Source organism: Dromiciops gliroides, chromosome 2 (genome assembly GCF_019393635.1).
Source record: "Dromiciops gliroides isolate mDroGli1 chromosome 2, mDroGli1.pri, whole genome shotgun sequence".
NCBI classification, from domain to species: domain Eukaryota; kingdom Metazoa; phylum Chordata; class Mammalia; order Microbiotheria; family Microbiotheriidae; genus Dromiciops; species Dromiciops gliroides.
In genome coordinates, this window is record NC_057862.1 from 500020569 (window position 1) to 500043739 (window position 23171).

The 23171-nt window shown below is 37.8% G+C and overlaps 1 protein-coding gene across 1 annotated transcript in view; it reads right to left on the bottom strand.

The window, feature by feature from the left end:
• The window catches only part of DCDC2C (doublecortin domain containing 2C), a 240992-nt gene that overhangs the window by 64966 nt on the left and 152855 nt on the right, over positions 1-23171 (bottom strand). The window contains exon 11 of the mRNA XM_043981022.1: positions 17695-17771. Within this exon, the coding sequence (XP_043836957.1) occupies positions 17695-17771 (77 nt within the window). The remainder of the gene's footprint in view (positions 1-17694; positions 17772-23171) is intronic.

Here is a 23171-nt window from a genome sequence, read left to right on the forward strand (position 1 = left end):
AAGAAGCCTTGGTCTAGAGGGCATTCATTTTTAGGTATGATTCGGATTTTCAGTTCTGAAGGTCCCTTCAAAATCTGAAATTTTATAATTCTGTCCATCCAAAAATAATACTATAGATGTCCTATCTCTTAAATCTCCTCCCCCTGAAAACCACCCTATTCAACAAGACTCAGCTCAATGGTTCACCTTCAATGAAGCCCTCCTTGATCTGCTACTCCAGTGAAAAATTATATTTTTTTCCTTAAACCTCTCATAGCATTTTTCTTATAAGAATACTCAGGTTTACATACTACTTTAAAGTTTGCAAAATGACTTCCTCATGACAACCCTGGGAGGTTAGTAGTCACACATGCATTCTTGTATAATATAGTTATATGTTCCTCTCCCTTATTAAACTTAAACTCTTTGAAAATGTAGCATGGTGCTATAGAAAGAGTGCTAGATTTGGAGTTAAAGACTCAGAATCCACATCTGACATCACTATCTATGTGATCATAGCAGATCATTTAACCTCTCTGGGCCTCAGTTTCCTCATCTATAAAATTAGGGTGGAGATGAGACTAGGTAACGCCTAAGTTCCCTTCCTGAACTAAATATGTGTCCCAAATCTATACCCCTAAAGGCCAATTCAGTGCTTTGCATGGAGTAGAGGCTTATTAAATGTTTGTAGAATTAAATAAATGTGGAATTTCCCAAAGTGAATTCATCTGTAAAATGTGTGTGGCCATGTTGGTCCATTAAAGAAAAAATCAAAGCATCAACAGAAGAAAGAGAAGCAAGACCAATAACTTAAAAGACCCCCCAAAAAAAAGATAAACCAAAAAAATAGCTTTCATGATCTGTGATCTCTTGTGTATGGAATAGAATTTTGGAGAGATTGCACATTACCTTAGAAATCGATTTGCTTTGAGTTAAGAAAAGTGGGAAGATGGGGGCAGCTAGGTGGCGCAGTGGATAGAGCACTGGCCCTGGAGTCAGGAGTACCTGAGTTTAAATCCAGCCTCAGACACTTAACACTTACTAGCTGTGTGACTCTGGGCAAGTCACTTAACCCCAATTGCCTCACTAAAAAAAAAAAAGAAAGAAAGAAAGAAAGAAAAGAAAAGTGGGAAGAGAAAGAACCCAAAAAAATGACACTTGGTCCAAATATATAGTAGTTTATATTAGACCTGGAGATATGATAAAAAATAAATAAAAATAAGTGTGATTTATGAATATAAATAATGAACATAATAGTTTATATTAAATGCAGAAAATGGCACTTTGGTGCTGGGAGCAGGGAGCCTGCTAATGGAGACATTTTTGGTTTTTTATGTGTATCAGAGCCATCTATATACATAATAATGGGCTCTGGGCTGAGGTTAGAATATAAACATTTCTGTCCAAGCTCTTCGGTAGCTCCCATAATTAAAGCCTGAGAAAGTTTCTCCAAATGGAACTGAGCAAGAAGCAAGAACAACTTATATCTTCCCCTCCCTTTCCTGCCTCATCTCTGATGATCACCCCCAATTTCTTTCTCCCCTCCTTTGGTCCCATGATTATGACTTTATATCAAGATAGTAGAAAAAGGGTTAGGCTTTGAGATAGAAGGAACATGGGTTCGTTCAATCCTGCCTCAGATACTTACAATATATGTTACCACAGGCAAATTGCTTATTCTCTCTGTGCTGCAGAATTTTCTTATCTGTAAACCAAGGATAATAATACCAATAGGCCTTATCTTACAAGGTTATCAATGAAATTGTGTATATAAGATGTTTTGCAAACCTTAAAGTTCCAGATCAATGTTAGCTTTCATTACTATTCTCTACTACCCTTATAAATTAATTATGTCCACATGTATCTATCTGTCCTATTAGTTTATAAACTCCTTGAAAGCTAGATTTGTGTTGTACATATTTTTATATCCCTGGTGCCCTGGGTACTCAAGAAATTTTGTTGAATGAATGCATATAATTAGAGAAATATGTGTGCCTAGGGTTAACTTGCTTCAACAAACACTACTGTATGTTTCAGGACATTGTGCTAAGAGCTTAGAATGAACAGAGGAGTGAAACAAGATCCCTGTCCTCCCTAAGAGACTTTATAATCTGTCAGAGAGAAAGAAAATGAGTCCACAAAAAAACTATAATCCAATGGATGACCCTAAAGAGTATGGCAGAAACAAAATGGTAGGAGAGTTCACAGAAGGGAAGAATTATTTCTATATAAGAAGGAATCAGAAATTTTTTCCTTTTCTAAACACTCAAGTCTTTTTGATAAATCTCATATTCATTGATTATGCACAAATAGTTATATGTGCAGCCATCTCTCTCACCATACTTAAGATCTTTGAGGGTAGGGACTGAGTACAATTTTATCAGAATCATGGATTCTCCCCTCAAGGTTAGAAGGAATCTGTAGCCATTTCAACCAACCTATTATCAGATTATGTCACAGAACATGTTGCTGTTGACCCATATTGAGCTTACAGTCCAATAAATCTCCCAAACTTTTTTTTCTTTTTCTAGCTACACTGCCCCCATTTTCTTCTTGTGAGGTTGATTTTTGAACTCCAGCGTTGAACTTTATATTTATCCCTATTAGATTCATCATATTAGATTTGGTCTGATACTATTTTGCCTGGAAATCTATCTTAATTTTAACCATCCTTGGTCCTGTGGGCCAGGGAGTTTCAATCATCCTGCAGTGTTACTATCAAATAAAAGTCAGAAAAGGAGTTTCATTTTTGTTCATGTCTCTGACACAATACACAATAGCTGACTTGTAAAAGTTAGTAACACCTATGCAGATGTAGGTTAGCCTAAGTAAACATGATAATTAAATAATTAGAAATTAATTGGGAATTCATTATAATGATTTTTCAGAAAGCCCTAAATCTACAGTACACTACGAATCCTCACCCTTTTCACCACACTAATAAAGTTGTTCATCCTTGAAGTATTGAAGCATATATATGCTTGTATTTCTACATATACAGAGACATTAAAATAGAAAAAAATTGTTCTCTTGGACCTGCATATTCCCAAGTTGTATGCATGACAAAATTCTCCTTGACACAGTCAGCATACTTTAAAATATTTTAGCTAATAAGTATTTGCATTTAAACTGCACTCAAAAGCAAAATAAAGAGACTCAAAGTCTTCTGAAGGCTAGACTTTCTGGCATGCAAAAAGAACAAGATGGGCAAGAGCAGCTGGGGGAGCTCACAGTCACTGAAGGAAGAAATTTAAGAAGTGGTTAGAAGAGTTGATTGGAAAGATTAAACCTCTCACAGGAGCAGCTGGGAGAATTTTAAAATTGGAGCAAGTAGAAGGGAATAGGAACCAAGAGTTTCAAGATGAGGCAGATTTTGATTAGAATAAGATTTTATCAGGGGGGGCGCCAAGAACCTGCCTGAACAGCAACAGCTGAATGAGGTCAAAAAAAGTCCTGCTTTGTGGCCATCACGGATTATGCCAATTGGACATTTGAAAATATACCATACTTTGCACATTCTAGGAGGAAAGTATTCAACACTAGGCTTAAGACATGGATTTTCATTTTTACTTAGGTTTCTGACTGCCACAATACACAACAGCTGCTTGTTATGAATTAAGACATCATGTAGAAATTTGAGGCAACAAATTCTATATTTTGGCTTAAGGCATAATTAGTTTGGAAATTCTAGAAGCAAGAATTAGACCTGGAAGGGAATTTAGAAATTATCTACTGGACCATTATTTTATGGATGAGGAAACTGAGGCTTAGAGAGACTAGATGACTTGTCCAAAAGGAAGGGAAAGGAATAATCACACCTTTTATGTGCCCAGCACATAATTTTACAAGTATTTTACAAATACTATGCCATTTTATCCTGACAACAACAACCCTGGGAGGAAGGTGTCATTATGATCCTCATTTTACAGTTGAGGAAACAAAGGCAGACAAAGGTTAAGTGACTTGCCCACGATCACACAGCTAGTAAGTGTGTGAGGCTGGATTTGAACTCAGGTCTTCCTGACTGCAGGCTCAGAACTCTATCCACTGAGCAACCAGCTGCCTGTCACATGCAAAGTCATACAGGTCATAAGTGAAGAATTGGAATTTAAATCTAGGTGTACTGAGGCCAAATCTACACAGATTAGAGATAATACTGCCTCTCAATAAATTAAAAGGATCCCTCACCTTCAGCAAGAGAATATACAGATAGGTTGATCTTAGAGTTGAAAGGGAATTCAGAGGCCATCAAGTCCAACCCCCTCATTTTATAAGGAAACTGAGGCTGAAAGAAGTAAATTGATTTGTCCAAAGGTAGTACATAGAGATGGGCTTTGAACCCAGGTCCCCTGATTACAGAACTAGTGCTCTTTCTGTGTAATATGCTGCCTCAAAAAAAAACCTTTTTTAAATGATTAAAGAACTTAACATGGAAGCTAGGTGGCACAGTGCATACCATGCCAGGGCTGGAGTCGGGAAGACCTGAGCTCAAATCTGGCCTCAAATACTTTCTAGATGTGTGACCCTAGGCAAGTCACTTCACCCTGTTTGTTTCAGCTTCCTCATCTATAAAATGAGCTGAAGAAGGAAATGGCAAACTACCTCATATCTTTGCCAAAAAAAAAAAATGAAGTCATGAAGAGTTAAATACAACTGAACAACAACAAATAGAACTCATCAAACCCTTCATTCTATCTCTGTATTTTTCCTCTTCTATCACAGGTCATAGGATCATAGCTTTAAAGGAAGAAAAGACCTCAGAGTACAGTGAGTCCAACTGCTTCATTTGACAGATGAGGAAACGGGCTGAGTATGGTTGAATGACTTTGCCCAGGGTCATAGAGCTAACAAGTGTCTGAAGCAGGACTAAAAGCCCACACTTCTGGCTCTGAGTCCAGCACTCTCCCCAATGCTCTACCTAGTTGTTTCTAGAGATACTAAGTTACACAAGTATGTCACTCACTACATGAAACAATTATTCTATTCTACCCTAAACCTTTCTTCCTCCACAGCTGCCCTACTTTAATGCCTCACTGTGCCATATGGGAGACACTGGGTTTTCAAAGGCAACGACAGTAGAGGACAAGCCCTGGGATATTCTAGCTCTCTGGAAAGACTTCAAGAACAATCTTAGTGACAGAATTTGTCTGCTTTCCAAGGACCAGTTTAGCTAAGGATAGAAGGACTCCATTCCAGTTAGACACAAGGGAGTGAATTATTTGGTCATGGCAACTCACAAAACAAAAGACAAATTAAAAATGACCCTCTGCCCTGGGCAGTCCATTCCCATTCCTTTCCAGTGATAGTACCATAGTGATGGAAAAGAAGGCAGAGGATTCTAAAAATCAACTAGTCCATTAATAAGCATTCATCTAACTTTCAGTACACTAAATGTGAGATCATTGTCCAATTACCAAGCAGTTGATCTACTACTGAAGGAAGTGAACTGTATTGATATCGATATTCTCCCTATGAATGAAATCAGAAGATATAAAGAAGGTGCAATTGAATAGAAGAATATTTTAAAGGTTCTCATTGGAAAGGCAAAAAAATAAGATAGAAAAGTGGGTTTCATTGGGCTTCCAAAGACAAGAAGAAACACATGAGACATTTGGTCATTTTTCAACGCAGTGTGTTATACGGTCCACTAAACTATGACTGTCATAATTCATCTCATAGTATCTGACTTGTATACGAGGATATATTTGTTTCTTAGAATTTGCATTTGCCAATGCTATCATTCCTCTAATATATGTGAACTGCTTGCTATGAGATGTACACATGCATATACACATTTAGATACACTAATCATAATTAAGATCTTTCCCCTTTGTTGGTATCTTATAAAATAGAAGTCTATTCCCCTTTCTCAACAGAATCTGAATCAGTTTGAATATACAGAATCTGTAGGGAAAGGAATGAAAACAAGTACCTCCATGAGACTTTTGATCCTCATGCTGAGAGACCAATGCAAGACTATCATCCTGGCACTGAACAAGCAATTTAGAATTGGCTAATATCCTGTAGGTCTATGGAGTTGTAATAGCTTATTGCTTTCCTTTGTTTTCTCCCCTAAGACAAGCCAACAAAGTTTTTCCACTTCCCCAATTCTAATTTCATAAATAGCTGTCTATTTGGGCCCAAATGACCCTTGTACCATGTGGGATTATAGATATGATCTTCCTTATTCCCCTTGTTAACCAACTTTGAGGATATGAGGAAATATTCTAATCCCGTATTCGCATGTGCTTCAACCAATTATTATACTCCAAAGAGCCCGAAAACTAGATATAGAAGTGAAAGTAAGGGTGGTGCAGTGGATAAAGCATCAGCCCTGGATTCAGGAGGACCTGACTTCAAATTTGGCCTCAGACACTTGACATTTACTAGCTGTGTGACCCTTGGCAAGTCACAACCCTCATTGCTCTGCAAAAAAAAAAAAAGAAAGAAAGAAAGAATGCTCAGTCAATGGCATCTCCTTAATGCAAATGAAGACATACAAGAAGTAAAAGTAATAAATGGCACCTCGTACCACACCAATCACATTCTGGAGCCACCAAAAAGAGGGAGCATCTCTTTACACATGTCAGAGATGGGATTTTTCCCTATACAAAAGGGAAAGTTGGGAAGCCATCAAAAGGAAGCTGCCATACCACCATTCTCCTTTGAATGTAGATATGATAGTCCAATACTTTCTTCCCATCTCCAGCCGGTTGGAATATCCTTGAATAAATCTTTTTGATATATAAGTTGTAAGGGAATTTTCTCCTTTGATTTTTTCAGGTGCATGTTGTGGACAACCACAAAAAATGCTCACTTGAAGAAGCATTTGCCTCCAGGGGAATTGAAAAGTGAAGAAGTCAATCAGGTCTTCTCATATTTAATATTTTTCAAACTCTCAGAGAGATACCTCATTCTAATTATTGCAATGAGTGGCCCTAATTTAAAATGCTCATTATAAGCATGAGTCACCCTAAAAAAGGCATATAGAACTGACAAGAGTCTGTAAAGTCAACATAAATGTCTATACTTAATGACATCAATGTGAAAATGGGAACAAGTGAAAACCAAATATCTATTGGAAAATATGATTCATGACTATGAATGAAAAAAAGCAAAGGTTACTCAAAAGGCTCTTTTCTATATATTATAAATAATCTCTTAAAGAAGAAATTTCATAGAATAATCAATTATTTTAGAGCTGAAAGGACCTTATCTTGTCCAAACTCTTCATTTGCCAACAAGGAAACTGAGGCCCAGAAAAGATTAAATTAGAATCAATACCAAATTAGGAAAATGAGAAAGATCAAAAAACACTTCTTGAAATGATAACATCTCCCAACTGACCTACTGCAAAATCATTGATAGTTAAAAATGATACCTGGATAAAGAAAAAGACCTTACTTCTGATTATCACAGTTGCCTACAGAATTTTTCTGTAGCTGACCAAAACCTTCAGAGTTGAGTTGAATGATCTAGAGTATGGTTGTTGTTGTTGAACAGTCATTTCAGTCAGGTCCTTCTCTTCATGACCCCATTTGGGGTTTTCTTGGCAAAGATACTGGAGTGGTTTGTCTTGTCCTTCTCCAGCTCATTTTACATATGAGGAAACTAAAGCAAACAGGGTTAAGTGACTTGCCTAGTAAGCTAAAAAGTGTCTGGGGCCAGATTTGAACTCAGGAAGATGAGTCTTCCTGCCTCCAGGCCCTGTACTCTATCCACTGCATGACCTATAGAGCAGTGATGCCAAACTCAAATAGAAATGGAGGCCATTAAACCATACAAAAGATAACTTTGGGCTGCATATTGACTTAGAAAACCACATATTCAAATTATCTAAATTTTATTACATATTTTTATTTATTTTGTTAAATATTTCCCAATTTCACTTTAATCTAGTTCAGGCTGCATAGTGGTATTACAGGCAGCTGGATGCATGTTTGCTGTCTCTGATGTAGAGGATACAATTTACAACTGAATTCAGTGACTATAAAAAATATTTGACTTGGGAGAACAAAGTGCAGCCTTTAAAGGTTCTTCTTCACTAACATATTTAGACCATATGAGGTGATCTTGAGATAGCTGCAGCCTTAAAGATGATTTTAACAATCCTCTTATGATTAAGAACAATAAAAGTATAAAATAGAGACATGGGCTCACCAAGGGTGTTGAACAGCGTCACAGAGCATAGCATATCTAGAATTAAAGCAGAAAAGGAATTCCCTATGAATCATGAGGTGCTTCTGTTTGCAGATTTCACAGAGCTGATTTCATTAAACTCAGGATCCTACACAGTCTACTAAAGGAGATAGAAATCAATCAATCAAAAATGTATCAAGTGCTTACAAGTGCTGAGCACTGTACTAAGTTCTGGGGCTACAAAAAACAAAACAAAACAAAATGGCCCCTGCTCTCAAGCAGATTTTTTTCTAATGGGAGAGAATAAATGGAAGGAAACCTTAGATGGGTTGGGCATTTGCAGCTGGGGGACCAAGAAAGGCCTCTTGGAGGAGGTGGCCCTTAAGCTGAGTTTTAGAGGAAGCCAGGAATTCTAAGAGTTGGAAGTCAGGAGGAAGAGTATTCTAGGCATGGGAAGCATTCAGTGCAGAAACACAAAAAGGAGAGATGGGATGTCATGTGCAAGGAACAGGAAGCAGGCTGGCATGGATGAATTGTAGAATATGTGGAAAGGAAAAAAATATTAAGACTATAAAGGGGGTGGGGCAGCTAGGTGGCTCAGTGGATAAAGCACTGGCCCTGGATTCAGGAGGACCTGAATTCAAATCTGGTATCAGACACTTGGCACTTACTAGCTGTGTGACCCTGGGCAAGTCATTTAACCCTCACTGCCCCATGCAAAAAAAAAAAAAAAAGACTATAAAGGGTGAAAGGATAAAGTTTGTGAAAAAGCAAATGTCTTTATATTTGGAATGAGAGGTAATAGAAAGCCATTGGGGTAGTTAGGAAGGTGACATGGTCAGCTCCATGATTTAGGAAAATCACTTTAGTCGCTGTGTAAATGATGACTTGGAATAGAGTGACATGAGGCAGGAAGAACAATTAGAAAGCTATCGCAATATTCCAAAAAGTAAGTGATGAGGACCTTAACTTGAGTAGTGGCCATGTATGGAAGGAGATAAATGCAAGAGATGTAGGAAAAAATCAAAATAATTTGGTGAGTGACTAGATATGTGGAGTGGGACAGAGAGGAATTGAAGATGACACTGAGTTTTCAAACCTGGGTAATTGAATGATAGGGCAGTCAGATGGTACAGTGGATAAAGCACTGGACTTGCAATCAGGAAGACTCATCTTCATGTTAAATCCAGCCTCAGACACTAGCTGTGTGACCCTGAATAAGTTGCTTAACCCTGCTTGCCTCAGTTTCCTCCTCTGTAAAATGAGCTGGAGAAGGAAATGGCTAACCACTCCACTATCTCTGCCAAGAAAACCCCAAATGGAGTCACAGTCGGACAAGATTGAACAAACAGCAGCAAACAAACTGAATGATGGCACCCTTGACAGTAAAAGGGAGGTTCAGAAGGAAAGGGCACCTACAATGGTCAAAGTAGATGATAAAGCAGCTTTTCTTTATGCTAGCTGTTCTGAATGAGCATTTACAGGGACTGGAAATTCATTCCTTTGAGCTGTCACAGTTTATTCCATTGTTGGACAAGCTTCAATGTTAAGAAGTTTCTATTTATGTAGGGTCAAAACCTGCCTCCCTGTACTTTATTGTATGAGAAGATTTAGGGCTAGAATGAAACTTTAAAATGATTATCTAGGCTCAACCCCATTGTTTTATAAATGAGGAGACTGAGAGGCAAAGTCAACTTGCTCAAGGTCACACAGCTGGCAAATAGAAAAGCTATTTCCACTTTGGGCCACCTACCCAGTGCTTTGGACCACATTGAAAAAATATAGGGTGTCCCAAAAGTCATAGTATAGTTTTAAGAGAGATTACAGCCCCCTAACAATTACAAATGCTCAAAGGCAAAATGGGCTGCCTCATGAGGTAGTGAGCTCACCAAAAAGTCTTCAAGGGGACTTTGGATAATGATTGGTCAAAGATATTGCTGAAAGGATTTCTACCTCTGAGGCTCTTTACAAGCTATATGATTCTGTGATTATGTGACTAGGCACAAAATCCATCTGCTTCACAATTATGCCTCAGGCAACCTTGATAAAGGCTGTCAAGGGACATCAAAGAAAATGGGCACAACGTGACTTGGGCCCATCACTGTAACTTCACAGAAAGACAGAAGGAAAAGGAGAACTCGAGAACATTATAATTAATTTTGCTTGGAGTAGGCTGCTTCTGCATGTCAGAGGAGGCTGTCAAAATAGACAGCATTTAGGAAAGAACAACAAAGCCATGATGTGCTTTTTGAACTAGAATCAAAAAGGAAGTCAGGCTCATTATGTGAATGCTTCACTGGTTACAACAGGCCTCTCACTGCCTTTTGGGCACGAAGAGTTAACAACTGGTTCCCTGAGTGACAGTCTCCCATCCAGGCCTCAGAACACCAAATGGATTTGAAATTGCAAAAGCTGTTGAAAACACATCTTTCCTTTCACCACTCCCTGGGTTCTCAGTCTGGCTGAAATCAGAGCAAAAAGATAAATAAATGAGAAGAATAACAAGACATGAAGGTAGACAAAGGACACTATGTTGGTGTTAGGGCTCCTCTGAGAGCTCATGGTGCTATCTGATGCTCAGCCTCGTGACTCCACAGGGAACAGAAACAGAATGGAAAGACTTATTTGCACTTGTGCAGGAAGAGAAAAGCACGTTGGTGAAAAGGATGGAAACACACAGGCCACAGGACATCACGTCACCTCATCTGTCTAACCTCACCTTTGCCCTATGTGTGCCATCCATTAACCAGTGACAAAAAATCCCCAAAATCGGAGTCAGAAAACTTGAATTTGAATTCTAGCTGTTTCTTCCTATTTATATAACCTCAAGTACCTCACTTTTTTCTTGTTGCTTCATTTTTCTCATCTTTAAGTCCTCTTATCAAGAGCCATAACTAGAAAGTGTTGCACCTGGAACAAGTGCACAAGAGTTTGGACAACCCACACTTTCAGAGTTTTCTAGTTTAACTGATTATTCTTGCTAACTTGGAAGTAACCGCTGCTGTTTCTAGTCTACTTAAAGGGCTTGGCTACAAGTGCAGTCAGCATCCTCTAAATTTGTCACCCTTAGGAAAAGCTCAGATCTCTCTCTACCCTCCTTACAATTCTGCCTAGGATCCTAATTTCCCTAGTCACCGTAGCCACCATCACAATGGAACAAGGAGGAAGAAGTTGAAAAACACAATAAAAACAATGGACTTGCTTCCTGGCTAGGAACAAATTGGTTCTATTTTTTTTTCTTTTTTCTTTCTCTATGTTCATCCCCAACATACATAATGCTAAATAAGACAGGAGAAAAAAAAATTCCTCTTAGTCAGCAGAACAACTCACTACAACTGAAGGATGGAATCTTAAAATGCCTTATTTTCCCTGACAAATTGCACCTGAAACATCAGAAGTCATTTTTGAGGAATTTTCTATGATTGGTAAAAAAAATCAAGAATTTTAAAGTCTTTTGAATGAATATAAAGGAAAGAACCCTGTACTTTAAACCTGGGTTTAAAACTAAGTAGTACAGTGGGAAAAGTTCTGGCCTGGGAATCAGAAGGCCTGGGTTACAGTCTAATTATAATCCTACCTCCCCCACCCCCACACTCCATATAGCTGTGTGCTCTTGGGCAAGTTACCTCACTTCTCTGAAATTTGGCTTCCTTGTAAATGAAAGTACTTCAGAAGTCATGTAGTCCAAACCCACTATTTTATAGTCAAACTCAGGCCTAAGGAAGGGAAGTAAGCTGTCTAAGGTTACACAGGTAGCATGCATCAGAGATGGGATTTGAACCCAGAGCTCTGACTCCTATACCACACTGCCTCCCTTATTATAATATTTGTACTCTCTCATAGGGTTGTTGTGAAAAATCAGTTTGGAACTTGATCAGTTGGGTTAACTTAGGTAAAGGTAAAACACTTTATAATCACAATGTATTACATAAATGTTATTGCTGTTATTCTCATGATCATTATAGCATTTCAGAGGTCATGTGGTCAATTGGGGTTATACATTTCAACAGAAAAAAAATTCATTACTTCACATGGTTCTTTATAACTGAAATGCTGCTCAGAGACCTAGCAAGCTGAAATTATACTTCTTGGATATGAGACTGTGGGATTTTCTTACTCAAAGGGCAACCAGATCATTCTCAAAGCTCAGGAAAAGTCAGAGTGGAAAACAAGATAGCGTTCAATTTAAAGGGGCAGCCATATCCATGGATTTTGAAGGAAGGTAATAGTATGAATTTTAACCTCTGTGGGCCTTTTTTGATTTGTTTTGTTTCTATATTTGATATAAGAGGGTAGGACCAGATAACCTCAAAGTGAGACAATGAAAAGCCCCAGAAACAGAGTTTCTGAGTAATTAATAATCAATTTATTAATTATGATAGCTGATCATCAATAAATTGATGGTCAGTGGTCTCTCCATAACCAAAGACACCTAATGGAGATACTGAACACCTTAATATACTTTCAGAAAAGAGGGTGCTCCTGACAGGTGAAAATCAACCCTGATTGGTAGACAATTAATAAGGGGGTGGACTTTCATATGAGGAGGTGAGCTGAAAGCTTTCAGTCCTCCTGCTGAGAACATGGCTTGATCATAAGACTCCTTTGCCTCCAGCAATCTAGACAAAGGATTCCATCTCTACCCAGACCACTCTGATTGGTTTTCTCCCTCATGAGCTGGGTTACCCTAAACTTCAATGGAGGGGACCCAGGACATGGGATTAATGCTTTGGGGCTAGAATTCACCTAGATCAGAATCTTATACTATAAACAAAGTAAGGTTTCCATATGGGGGGGGCCTTCTCAAGACTGAGGAGCATGTTCCCAGTATGGGCAGTCTCATCTATGAGCAATATCGTTCAGAGACTGATTTATAGGGGCTGGTCCCTCAATGAGGAAATAGAGATGAAAAACCCTCTATCCTAATTCAATAATTTGTTAATCATATAATAGAAAATAATAATTTCTCTCAAAAGCTTTCCAGCCCTGTGAAGAATGAGACTCTTTACAATGGAATTCTGTTATAGTATTTTTACTTTTTAAATATATGTGTATATTTAAAGTGCTGATAGAAGATTTTGTTTCTCACAAAAGTTAGCTGACTGAGGTACTTTGCTCTAACGTGGAAATCAAAGATCTTCTGAAGTATCCAAGAAGTGTTCCACCAGGGCAGAGTGGCACAATGGAATGAACAATGAAAAGAGATTCAAAGGAAAAATGGTTGTAGTCTTAGTGCTGCCAATAGTTAACTGTGTGACACTGAGGAAATCATTCTTTCTCTGGACCCCAGCTTCCCCAGGTATAAAGTGATGGGGCTAGTTAGATCAGGTGACCTCTAAGGTCCTTTCTTGCCCTGATATTCTATTAATCCACTGCTACAGCTTGTTTGGTACCAATAGACTCATTCTCTGCATCACTAGATGGTGCTGTGGAGCTGAAATGTGATTCTGCTCACATAGGGTGACAAGCTTCCTAGATCACGGCTTTAAGGTTATTATACTGGTTAGGAAATTATTTGATCAACTTCCCTCGCCATCAAAGTGGCTTCATTTTTATTTCTCCAATATTCTTGTTAGGGGCTATGAGGATGAAAGGATATAAGTGTTCCCAGCTACACCATCATGACAAATGGAAAATCAGTTACAGCCTTCCAAGTAGAGTGTTAATGAACAGTCAAATCCCCAGTCATTCCAGGCATAGACTAGAGCCTGAAGAATGCATAAAGATCCTAGGAGGTTAAGAATTTAAAGTAGGAAAAAAAGAATCGAGAGTAGGAAGAAAAGTTAAAGACTGAAGTCTGAAATACCCATGAATCCAGAGGGATTCTGATTTAGTTCATCACCCTTCATAGGTGATTTTTCACCCAAAACTAAGGTGAGAAGTGCTGCAGACCCTAACATCATTTCCCCAGAGTCAATTTTCACCTCTGTCTTCTCTATTTAGGAGTTTCCTATTTTCTTTTAAGACGTTGAACATACTTCAGTGTATTAGAAGGGCAATAAGGAGCAGAAGGAGATCCATTGCAATGGTTCTTTAAACTCCTTCTTGGAATTTGACTTGGCCATGTAATTCCCAAGGCTTTGGTCAAAGTGAATAACTTCTTTAGGTTTTGAAACACACCCTGTGCTCTCCGGGCTGCGCCATTTCCACAAATGTCCCCTATGCTGAAATGTCCTCTCTCACTTTTATTCAACTATTATTCCTTTAGAGGAATCCTCTTTTTCACCCTTGGCCTTCTAATGAAAGAGAATGCCAGTGCCTTGCACATGAAAGACAGTCAACAAATGTTTGTTGACCAAAAGAAGGAAAGTCTAACTATCTGGCCTTTTTTCACTGTGGTGCTACAATTCATACAGTGTACTATAGGCCCAGGCTGTCAACAGGCAGTCTTCCACAGGTTTGCAGCTTAATGACCTCATTATAAAAAGACAAATTGCATTCTTAGGACAATATTATAATCAACATGCAAAAGATACTGACAAAGACCTAATCTATTAATCAACACAGGAATGTAGATGTGCTATCAGTTTGTCTGTATTTATCTAGACATTCACAGATCCTTAGACTATAGGGGAATATATTGACGCATGCATACAAGTTCAAAACAAAAAACACAGTAACTTTTTAAAAAAAGGTATTGGTAAATAGATATGTGTCCTTGGAGAAGCCATTTCCTCACTTTGAACCCCTGATTCATCTATAAAATGAAAGGTTTGACTAGATATTTTACTTTCTATACATTCAGTCACTTAGTGACCTTGGCCACTACTGTGGCATCAATGATCACTTCCATAAAAATGACACTTCAACCCATATATCCAGCCCTGGCCTCTTCCATAGGCCTCTAGACCAACTGCAAGCTAGACTTCTCTCCCTATATGTTCTGCTGGCACATACCACTCAACATATCCACAACCTGCCCCTCCTCCCAATGTCCTGTTTCTCTTGATGGCAATTCAATTTTCCCAGTCATCCAGGCTGCAACTTTGAAGTCATATTTGATTCTTCCCTCTTCCTCACCACCCATACTCAGGTAGTTACCAAGTCAATCAATCAGTCAAGGGTTATTAACTTGCTGCAAATACATTAAGTTAAGGGAAAAGGTGAGAGTCAATTAATCAACAAGCATTTATTAAGTGCCTTTGATGTGCCAGGTACTCTGTTAGGCACTGGAAATACAAAGACAAAAAAAATGAACGTTCCTGACCTCAAGAAGCTTACAGTCTCTCAGAAGAGATACCTTGTACTTAAATATAAATATATATATATATATATATATATATATATATATATATATATATATATAAAACAGAGAGAGACTGGACCTATTATTTCTTCATGTAGGGAGCTCCTGGTGAAGAACTTTCTCTACAAATCTAGGTCAATACCTCTTCAACTTATAAAAAGCTGCCTAAATTCTGGAAAACAATTTGGAACTATGCCCAAAGGGCTGAAAACTGTATATACCTTTTGATCCAGCAATACCACTAATAGATCTGTACCCCCAAAGAGATCAAAGAAAAAGGAAAGGGACCTACATATGCAAAAATATTTATAACAGCACTTTTTGTGATGGCAAAGAATTAAATATTGAGGGAATACTCATCATTTGAGAAATGGCTGGACAAGTTGTGGTAGATGATTGTGATAGAATACTATTGTGCTATATGAAATAATGGGCAGGAAGCTCTCAGAAAAACCTGGGAAGAATTTTGTGAACTGATGCAAAGTGAAATGAGAATCAGAAGACCATTGTATATAGTAACAGCAATACTGTATGATGTCATCAACTGTGGATGACTTAGCTATTCCCAGCAATACAATGATGGAAGACAATTCTAAAGGACTCATGATGAAAAATGCTGTCAACCTCCAGTGAAAGAACTGATAGAATCTGAATGCAGATTGAAGCATACTTTTTTGGCTTTATTATTCTTGGGGGTTTTTTTAGTCTGTATTATCTTTTGCAACATGGCTAATACAGAATTGTTTTGTATGGCTGCACATGCATAATATATATCAAATTTCTTGCCTTCTCAAGGAAGGGAAAGGAATAAAGGGAAGGAGAAATTATGGAAGTAAATTTTTTTAAAAGAATGCTGAAAATGTTTGTTTACATGTAATTGAGAAAAAAGTAAAATAAAAATTTAATGTAAATTAAAAAAAATAAAATGGGCAACCCCATTCTAAAAATAAAAATAAAAAGTTGTTAAGAGCACTGAGAAGTTAAGAGATTTGCTCTGGGCCACACATCCAGTATGTATTAGAGATGGAACTTGACTCTTTCTGGCTCTGAGTCCAGCATTCTGTCCACTCTGCTACACTGCCTTAGAGATAGATGGATGGATGGATGGAAGGAAGGAAGGAAGGAAGGAAGGAAGGAAGGAAGGAAGGAAGGAAGGAAGGAAGGAAGGAAGGAAGGAAGGAAGGAAGGAAGGAAGGAAGGAAGGAAGGAAGGAAGGAAGGATGGCGGGTGGGTAGATGGGTGAATGCATGCATAGATTGATAGGTAGATAGATGCAGAAAGACAGATACAAATAGATAAAGAGAAAGAGAGCTATGTATTTCTCTATATCTATTTCATGGATATAAAGTAAATTTTTGAGAAGCAGCTAGAGGGATCAGGAAAGATTTCATATAGAATATATGAGTCTTATTCAAACATCTTCAATTACTCTCTACTGCTTCCAAATAAACTTTTTAGCCCAGAATTCAAGACATTCCACAATCTGACTCCAAGTTTCTTTTCAGTCTTTTAGAATTCCCTTTTAAACATTCAAATAAAACTGTTCAATTTCCCCAATCTCATATTATCCTATCCAGTTTTCATCTTTCTGGCCATGCTCCCTCTCATGAATAGAAGAGGCCCACCCCCTCAATGTCTCCTTCTGTTAAAAATCTTTCCCATTCTTAAGAATCCCAACTTACATGCTGCCTCTTCAATTAATCAATCAACAAGCATCTATTAAGCACCTACAATGTGCCCAGAACAAATAGAAATGATGATAATGATGATACTAACAAATGGCATTTATATAGGAGATTAATATTTGGAAATCCCTTTAAATATATGTCCTCACTTGGAAACACCAAAGGATTTGGAACTAGACTTTTTAGGTTCAAATCCTGAGCACATTTAATTACTACATGTGTGGCCTTGAACAGATCACTTAACCAGTCTGGGCCTCAGTACCCTCCTCTATAACATGAGGGTGCTGGCTAAATGACCTCAAAGCTTCCAAACTCTGACATTCTATGATTTTGTGGACCTCAGTGTCTGTAAGGTACTTGAGGGCAAAAATAACATCTAGATTTCATTCTGTATCTCCCCTATCACCTAGAATGTTGCCTGATGGATTTAACCAACACTTGTTGAATACAGGGAAAGACTGAATGAATATAGTAACTGTGTTTCAGGAGATGAAATCTGAACTGAACAATAACTAAATCATTTATAGTTATTTATATCATCACCATATCATCATTATATCATCGTGTCTCAAACAACATTCTAATTCACTTTTACATATCACTAAATTAATAGGGAAATAAGTCCAATACAGTCCAATTCTTTACCACCTACATAACATACCTTTGACTTTCGGTCTGAAAAAAAAGCCAAACATTTTTAAGGGCCATCCTTTTTTGCTTCCCTGCAATAGAAATCATCAAGGTTAATAAATTAATTTCATCTTTTAACTCTTAGAAATTTGAATTTTCAGGATTAAAATATTCAGCTATAATTGGATCCTGGGAAATGAGATAATAATACAAAAACTGGCCTTTCTATAGCACTTGAAGGTATATAAAGTGCCATATGTACCATGAATAAATCTCATTTGTATTTATGTACATTATTTCATGGTGATATAAGCCCTACAGATATTACTATCTCCATTTTGCAAATGAAGAAACAGGCTGAGAGAGATTAAGCATTTCAACCATGGTCATACAGCTAGTAGGTATCTGAGATAGGATTCAAACCCAAGGTCTTTCTGACACTATGTTCAGTGCTCTACCCACCATGCTGTGCTACATTCTCTTGTAAGGAAAGTTAGCCCATCAAAGACAGTAAATGATTTTATAACAAGAGAGAGTGTGTCAGTTACCTCTCTATTCCACTTCTATCAGCCCAGTCTAGTTTTGACTCAGAATGAAGGAAGGAAGGTGAATTCTAAGACAAAAATAATAGTCATCATCTTAGGTCACGTGTCTAAATGTGCTTTCCTTACAACCCTGCAAAGTAGGTGGTAACAATAATATTATCATCCCCATATTATAGAGAAGGAAACTGAGACTCCTGGAGTTTAAATGATTTACCCATGTTCACACAGTAAATGGCAGACAGGATTTGAACCCAAGCCTCCTGACTCCAAGTCTATTACTCTCTTTTCCACCTGACCATGCTTTCTGGGTAATGAAACACTTAAGTAACATATTCCAGTCCAGAGTGTCCCTTAGAGGTCTAATCTGGTCTCTACTGATTCTTAGACTCCTGGACTTTTTAAAAGGTCAGGGAAATTGCACAGCTCCAAGATTAAAACAATGTCTGGGACCCAATGGAACAATTGGGTCTATGGATTCAATCCTGACTGAGTACCTGGGATCACCTAGATCACTCTAGATGTTAGCACCACCATCACTCTACACCCCAGGCAACTTCTTCAAAGATGACCCAGAGCAAAACCAAAGGTTAGGGGTCACTCAAATCATATTAGCTTCTGGCTTACCAAAGGCTCAGCCCAAACTATAATCATCTCCAAATGTATGAGAAGAGGCAGCATGAACCCAGGAACTCATTCATTTGGCATTCATTCAGCAAGAATTTATTTTTTAGTTTGTTCTAGAAGTTAAAATATATTATTTATTCCTTTCTAAAGCTATAAAGAATATATTAAAGATATGCAAACAATATATAAAATCAGCCTTCTATAAAAAAAACTATAAACTATGTAGTAAAGAATAAAAGTTTTAAAAACTGCCACCACCATTTTAGGAATGATTAAATATTTAATGTATATTTATGTATTTCTCTAAATTTAACACATTCATTTAAGCTGCAACATATGATCAAGAAAATAGGGATCTTTTGCATCATCATATATCTTCAACAAACATTTATTTAACGCCCATTATGTAGGTACCTTAGCATAGGTACTGAACACCTATCCTAAGTGCTGGAAAATATACAAACATAAATAAGACTTAGTTCCTTCCTGCAAGTAACTTTGTTGTTGTTGCTGTTGTTGTTATTCAGTTGTTCCACTTGTGTCTTACTCTTCATGATCCCATTTGGGATCTTCTTGGCAAAGATACTGGAGTAGCCTGCCATTTCCTTCTCCACCTCATGTTATAGATAAGGAAACTTAGAGAAACAGGGTTAAATGACTTGCCCAGGGTCACACAGCTAGTAAGTATATGGAGCTGGATTTGAACTCAGGTCCTCCTAACTACACCCCCTACACTCTATCCACTGCACTACCTAGCTGCCCTCAAGGAACTTACAGTTGAATAAAGGGGGTAAAACACATACCAACAAGACACTGGGACTATTTAATAATGAGAAAGACCATTTCCACCTTAGTGGAGAGGGAGAATCAGGGCAAGTTTCACAAAGGAAGTAACATTTAAATTGGATTTTAAAAGCTGGGTATAATTTGAATGTAGAAGTAGGAGGAGGAGAGAGATGCCTGAGTAAGGACAGAGGGCAAAAGGCTACTTACCTAGTAACCTCAACTATAAGAAGCAAGTTGAAAACAAAAGAAAACTCCTTTGAACAATGTATTTGTGAATGTATATGTATGTATATGTGTATGTGTATGTGTATACATATATGTGTGTATGTGTATATACGCAAGTTAATTACCTTTATTCAAAGGAAAGCCCCCAGTCCTTCATTCTTATGACACAGTTCTACAAAACAAGTCATTTCTCTAGCACTTTGAACTTTACAGGATTTTCTTCACAACTCTGTGATGCAGTACACAAATTGTTGTTGTTTAGTCGATTAGTCATTTCTGCCTCTTTGTGACCCTGTTTGGGGTTTTCTTGGCAAAGATATTGGAATGGTTTGCCATTGTTTTCCATCACTATTCACTGAAAATAAAAGTCATACACCAATCAACCAGTAAGTATAGTTATAAGTTTTGGGGAGAAGAATCAGGAAATATTTTATACAGAATGTATAGGATTTGAACCCAGGGACTATAGAAGACCTGAACTGCATCCTGTCTTGCTGCTTTAGAGAGACATGTGAAATAAAACTTTAAAAGAGTTTCCTCACAAAAAAAGTTATATGAACACAAACCAAACAGCACTGAGAAGGCTAAGAGGTGGCTATCTGCTTACATGTAGTGCCTTGTTGCCCAAGGAGGCCAGATAAATGAGCTGTGGCTATATTTTCATATGACCAAACCATCTCGATTGGGCCTTTGAAAGCTTTTGCAAAGCAGTTTGTAAGCTCTGAATTCCAACCACTTAAAATTAAATACTAGGAGGCCTATTAGTTACAAACCAGTCACTTCCTTTAGTGTGTCATAAAAGAGTTTCTAAAACATTCCACAAAAGCAGTGGGCTGCAAAGATGGGCATCAGATGACAGAATAATGCTTTATGGGCTTTTCAGGGGCCAGAGGCAGTAGTTCCTGTACATAACTGACAAATGGTCTCTTTTGACTGTGATCAACAAAATATTATTGCTCTGAACTGATAAAAAATGTCTCCTGAGATATAAGGCACAGATCAGAGTGGGAAATGGATCAATCTGACCTCTTCATTTTACAGAGAAGGAAACTGAGGCCCAGAAAGTAACTTGCTCAAGATCACAAAGGTAGTAAACAACAAAGCTGAGATTTGAACTTCTGACTCTTGGTTCAGCAATCACATTTTCCACCGTACCAGCCTGAAACCAATGCTTTACTTTCCAAAGAATAGCCACACTTGACATAGGAAAAACCATAAAGGATGAAATTACATAGACAAAACAATTTTTTCTTCTTGTTCATCCCAAACCATGAATTGATCAAAACATACACTCCTAACTTTCTATTCTACTTCTACCATTTTGAGCTCTGACTGACACATAGTCTTAGCAGCTTCAGTAAGGACAGTGCCCATTTACATAGAAACCATAACTAGGACAAGACAAGTGGGATTTGTCCCGGAATACACAAATTTAGAAGATGTCGAAAGAGCATGCAGATTTTAGCAGCATTATCAATCAGTCAATGATCACTTATTAAACATTCCCCATTAAAAACCTCTATCAAATGTAGGTAAGCTGTATTCTGGAGCTACAAAGACAAAAGCAAAACAGTTCCTTCCCTCAAGTCCTCAAGTTTATATTCTAATGGAGATACAATAAGTACGCATATACACACACGTATATATTTTGTATATGTATGTTTGTATATATACAAATGTATATGAATATATATATACACATACTATTATAATAGTTAACATTCATATGGTACTTACTGTATGAGGCAGGTACTATTATTAACCTCATTTTGCAGTTAAAGAAAATGAAACAGACAAAGGTTAAGTGACTTGGCCAGGGCCACACAAACAATGTTTGAGGCTATATTTGAACACAGATCTTCCTACCTGCGGACCTGATACTCTACCCACTGCACCACCTAGCTGCCTCAATGTGTATGTATGTCAGAGACAGACAGACAGACAGAGAAATGGTGCTTGAGCTGAGTCTTGAAGGAAACCAGGAATTCCAAGAGGTAGAGAGTAGGAGAGCATGTGCTCCAAGCATGGAAGACAGGAAATAGCATATGCAGAGAGACAGGAGATGGAGTGTCATATGTAAAGAGCTGCAAAAGAGCAGTTTGACTGGATCATAGAGTACTTGGAGGGGAGTAATGCAATAATTCAAAAGGCAACTTATATAAAAAAGCATAAAGGGAGAAGTTAGGTGGTGCAGTGGATAAAGCATCAGCCCTAGATTCAAGAGGACCTGAGTTCAAATCCTGCCTCAGACACTTGACATTTACTAGCTGTGTGACCCTGGGCAAATCACTTAACCCTCATTGCCCTGCAAAAAAAAAAAAAACAGAAACAAAAAAAATGCACAAGACTGGTACAATAGACAGACAATTGAGCCCGAAGTCAGGAAGTTTTTGCTCCTGTTCAGTCATTTCAGTTGTATTCGACTCTTCATGAACCCATTTGAGGTTTTCTTAGCAAAGACATTGGAGTGGTTTGCCATTTCCTTCTCCAGCTCATTTTATAGCTGAGGAAACTGAGGCAAACAGGGTTAAATGACTTACCCAGGGTCACACATCTAGTAAGTGTCTGTTGAACTCAGGAAGATGAGTCTGACTTCAGGCCCAGTTCTCTCCCCACTATACCATCTAGTTGCCAGGATTCAGGAAGATCTGAGTTCAAATCCAGACTCAGACATTTACTACTAGTTCTATGCCCCTGGGCAAGTCACTTAACCTCTGTCTGCCTCAGTTTCCTCATCTATAAAATGGGGAGAATAATAGTACCTACCTCCTAGGATTGTTGCGAGGATCATATGAGTTAATAATTGTAAAATACTTCACAAATATTAAAGTGCTATATAAATGCTAGCTTTTATCATTATTATTATTAATAGTAGTATTATTAGAGCTAGAAACTTAGGATGGGGCAAAGTTGTAACAAATTGTTAAATAACAAAAAGTTCATATCTTATTCCAGAGGTCAATTCTAAGGAGTCAATCCTGTTTATCAGCAGGGAACTTGATATGGTCAGCCATGTACTTCAGGAATATCACTATCACTTGGGCAACAGATATTTGGATAATGGACTAGAGTGGGGATATTTTGTACTATTTGCCCTAGGTGCAAAATGTGCTTGTTATAGCTGTAGTTCTTACTATACTTAAAATCTAATCTTGAATTCCCAAGTAGCTCCTGGGTACTCCTAATCCATTATTGCCTTCTCTTTCTTTCTTATGTTGGGTGAGAAGGAAGTCGAAAATGAGATGACTCAAACCAGTGAATAGGTATTTTTATCAACTCTGGTAAATGCTTTGGCTTAGGAGGAGAATAATC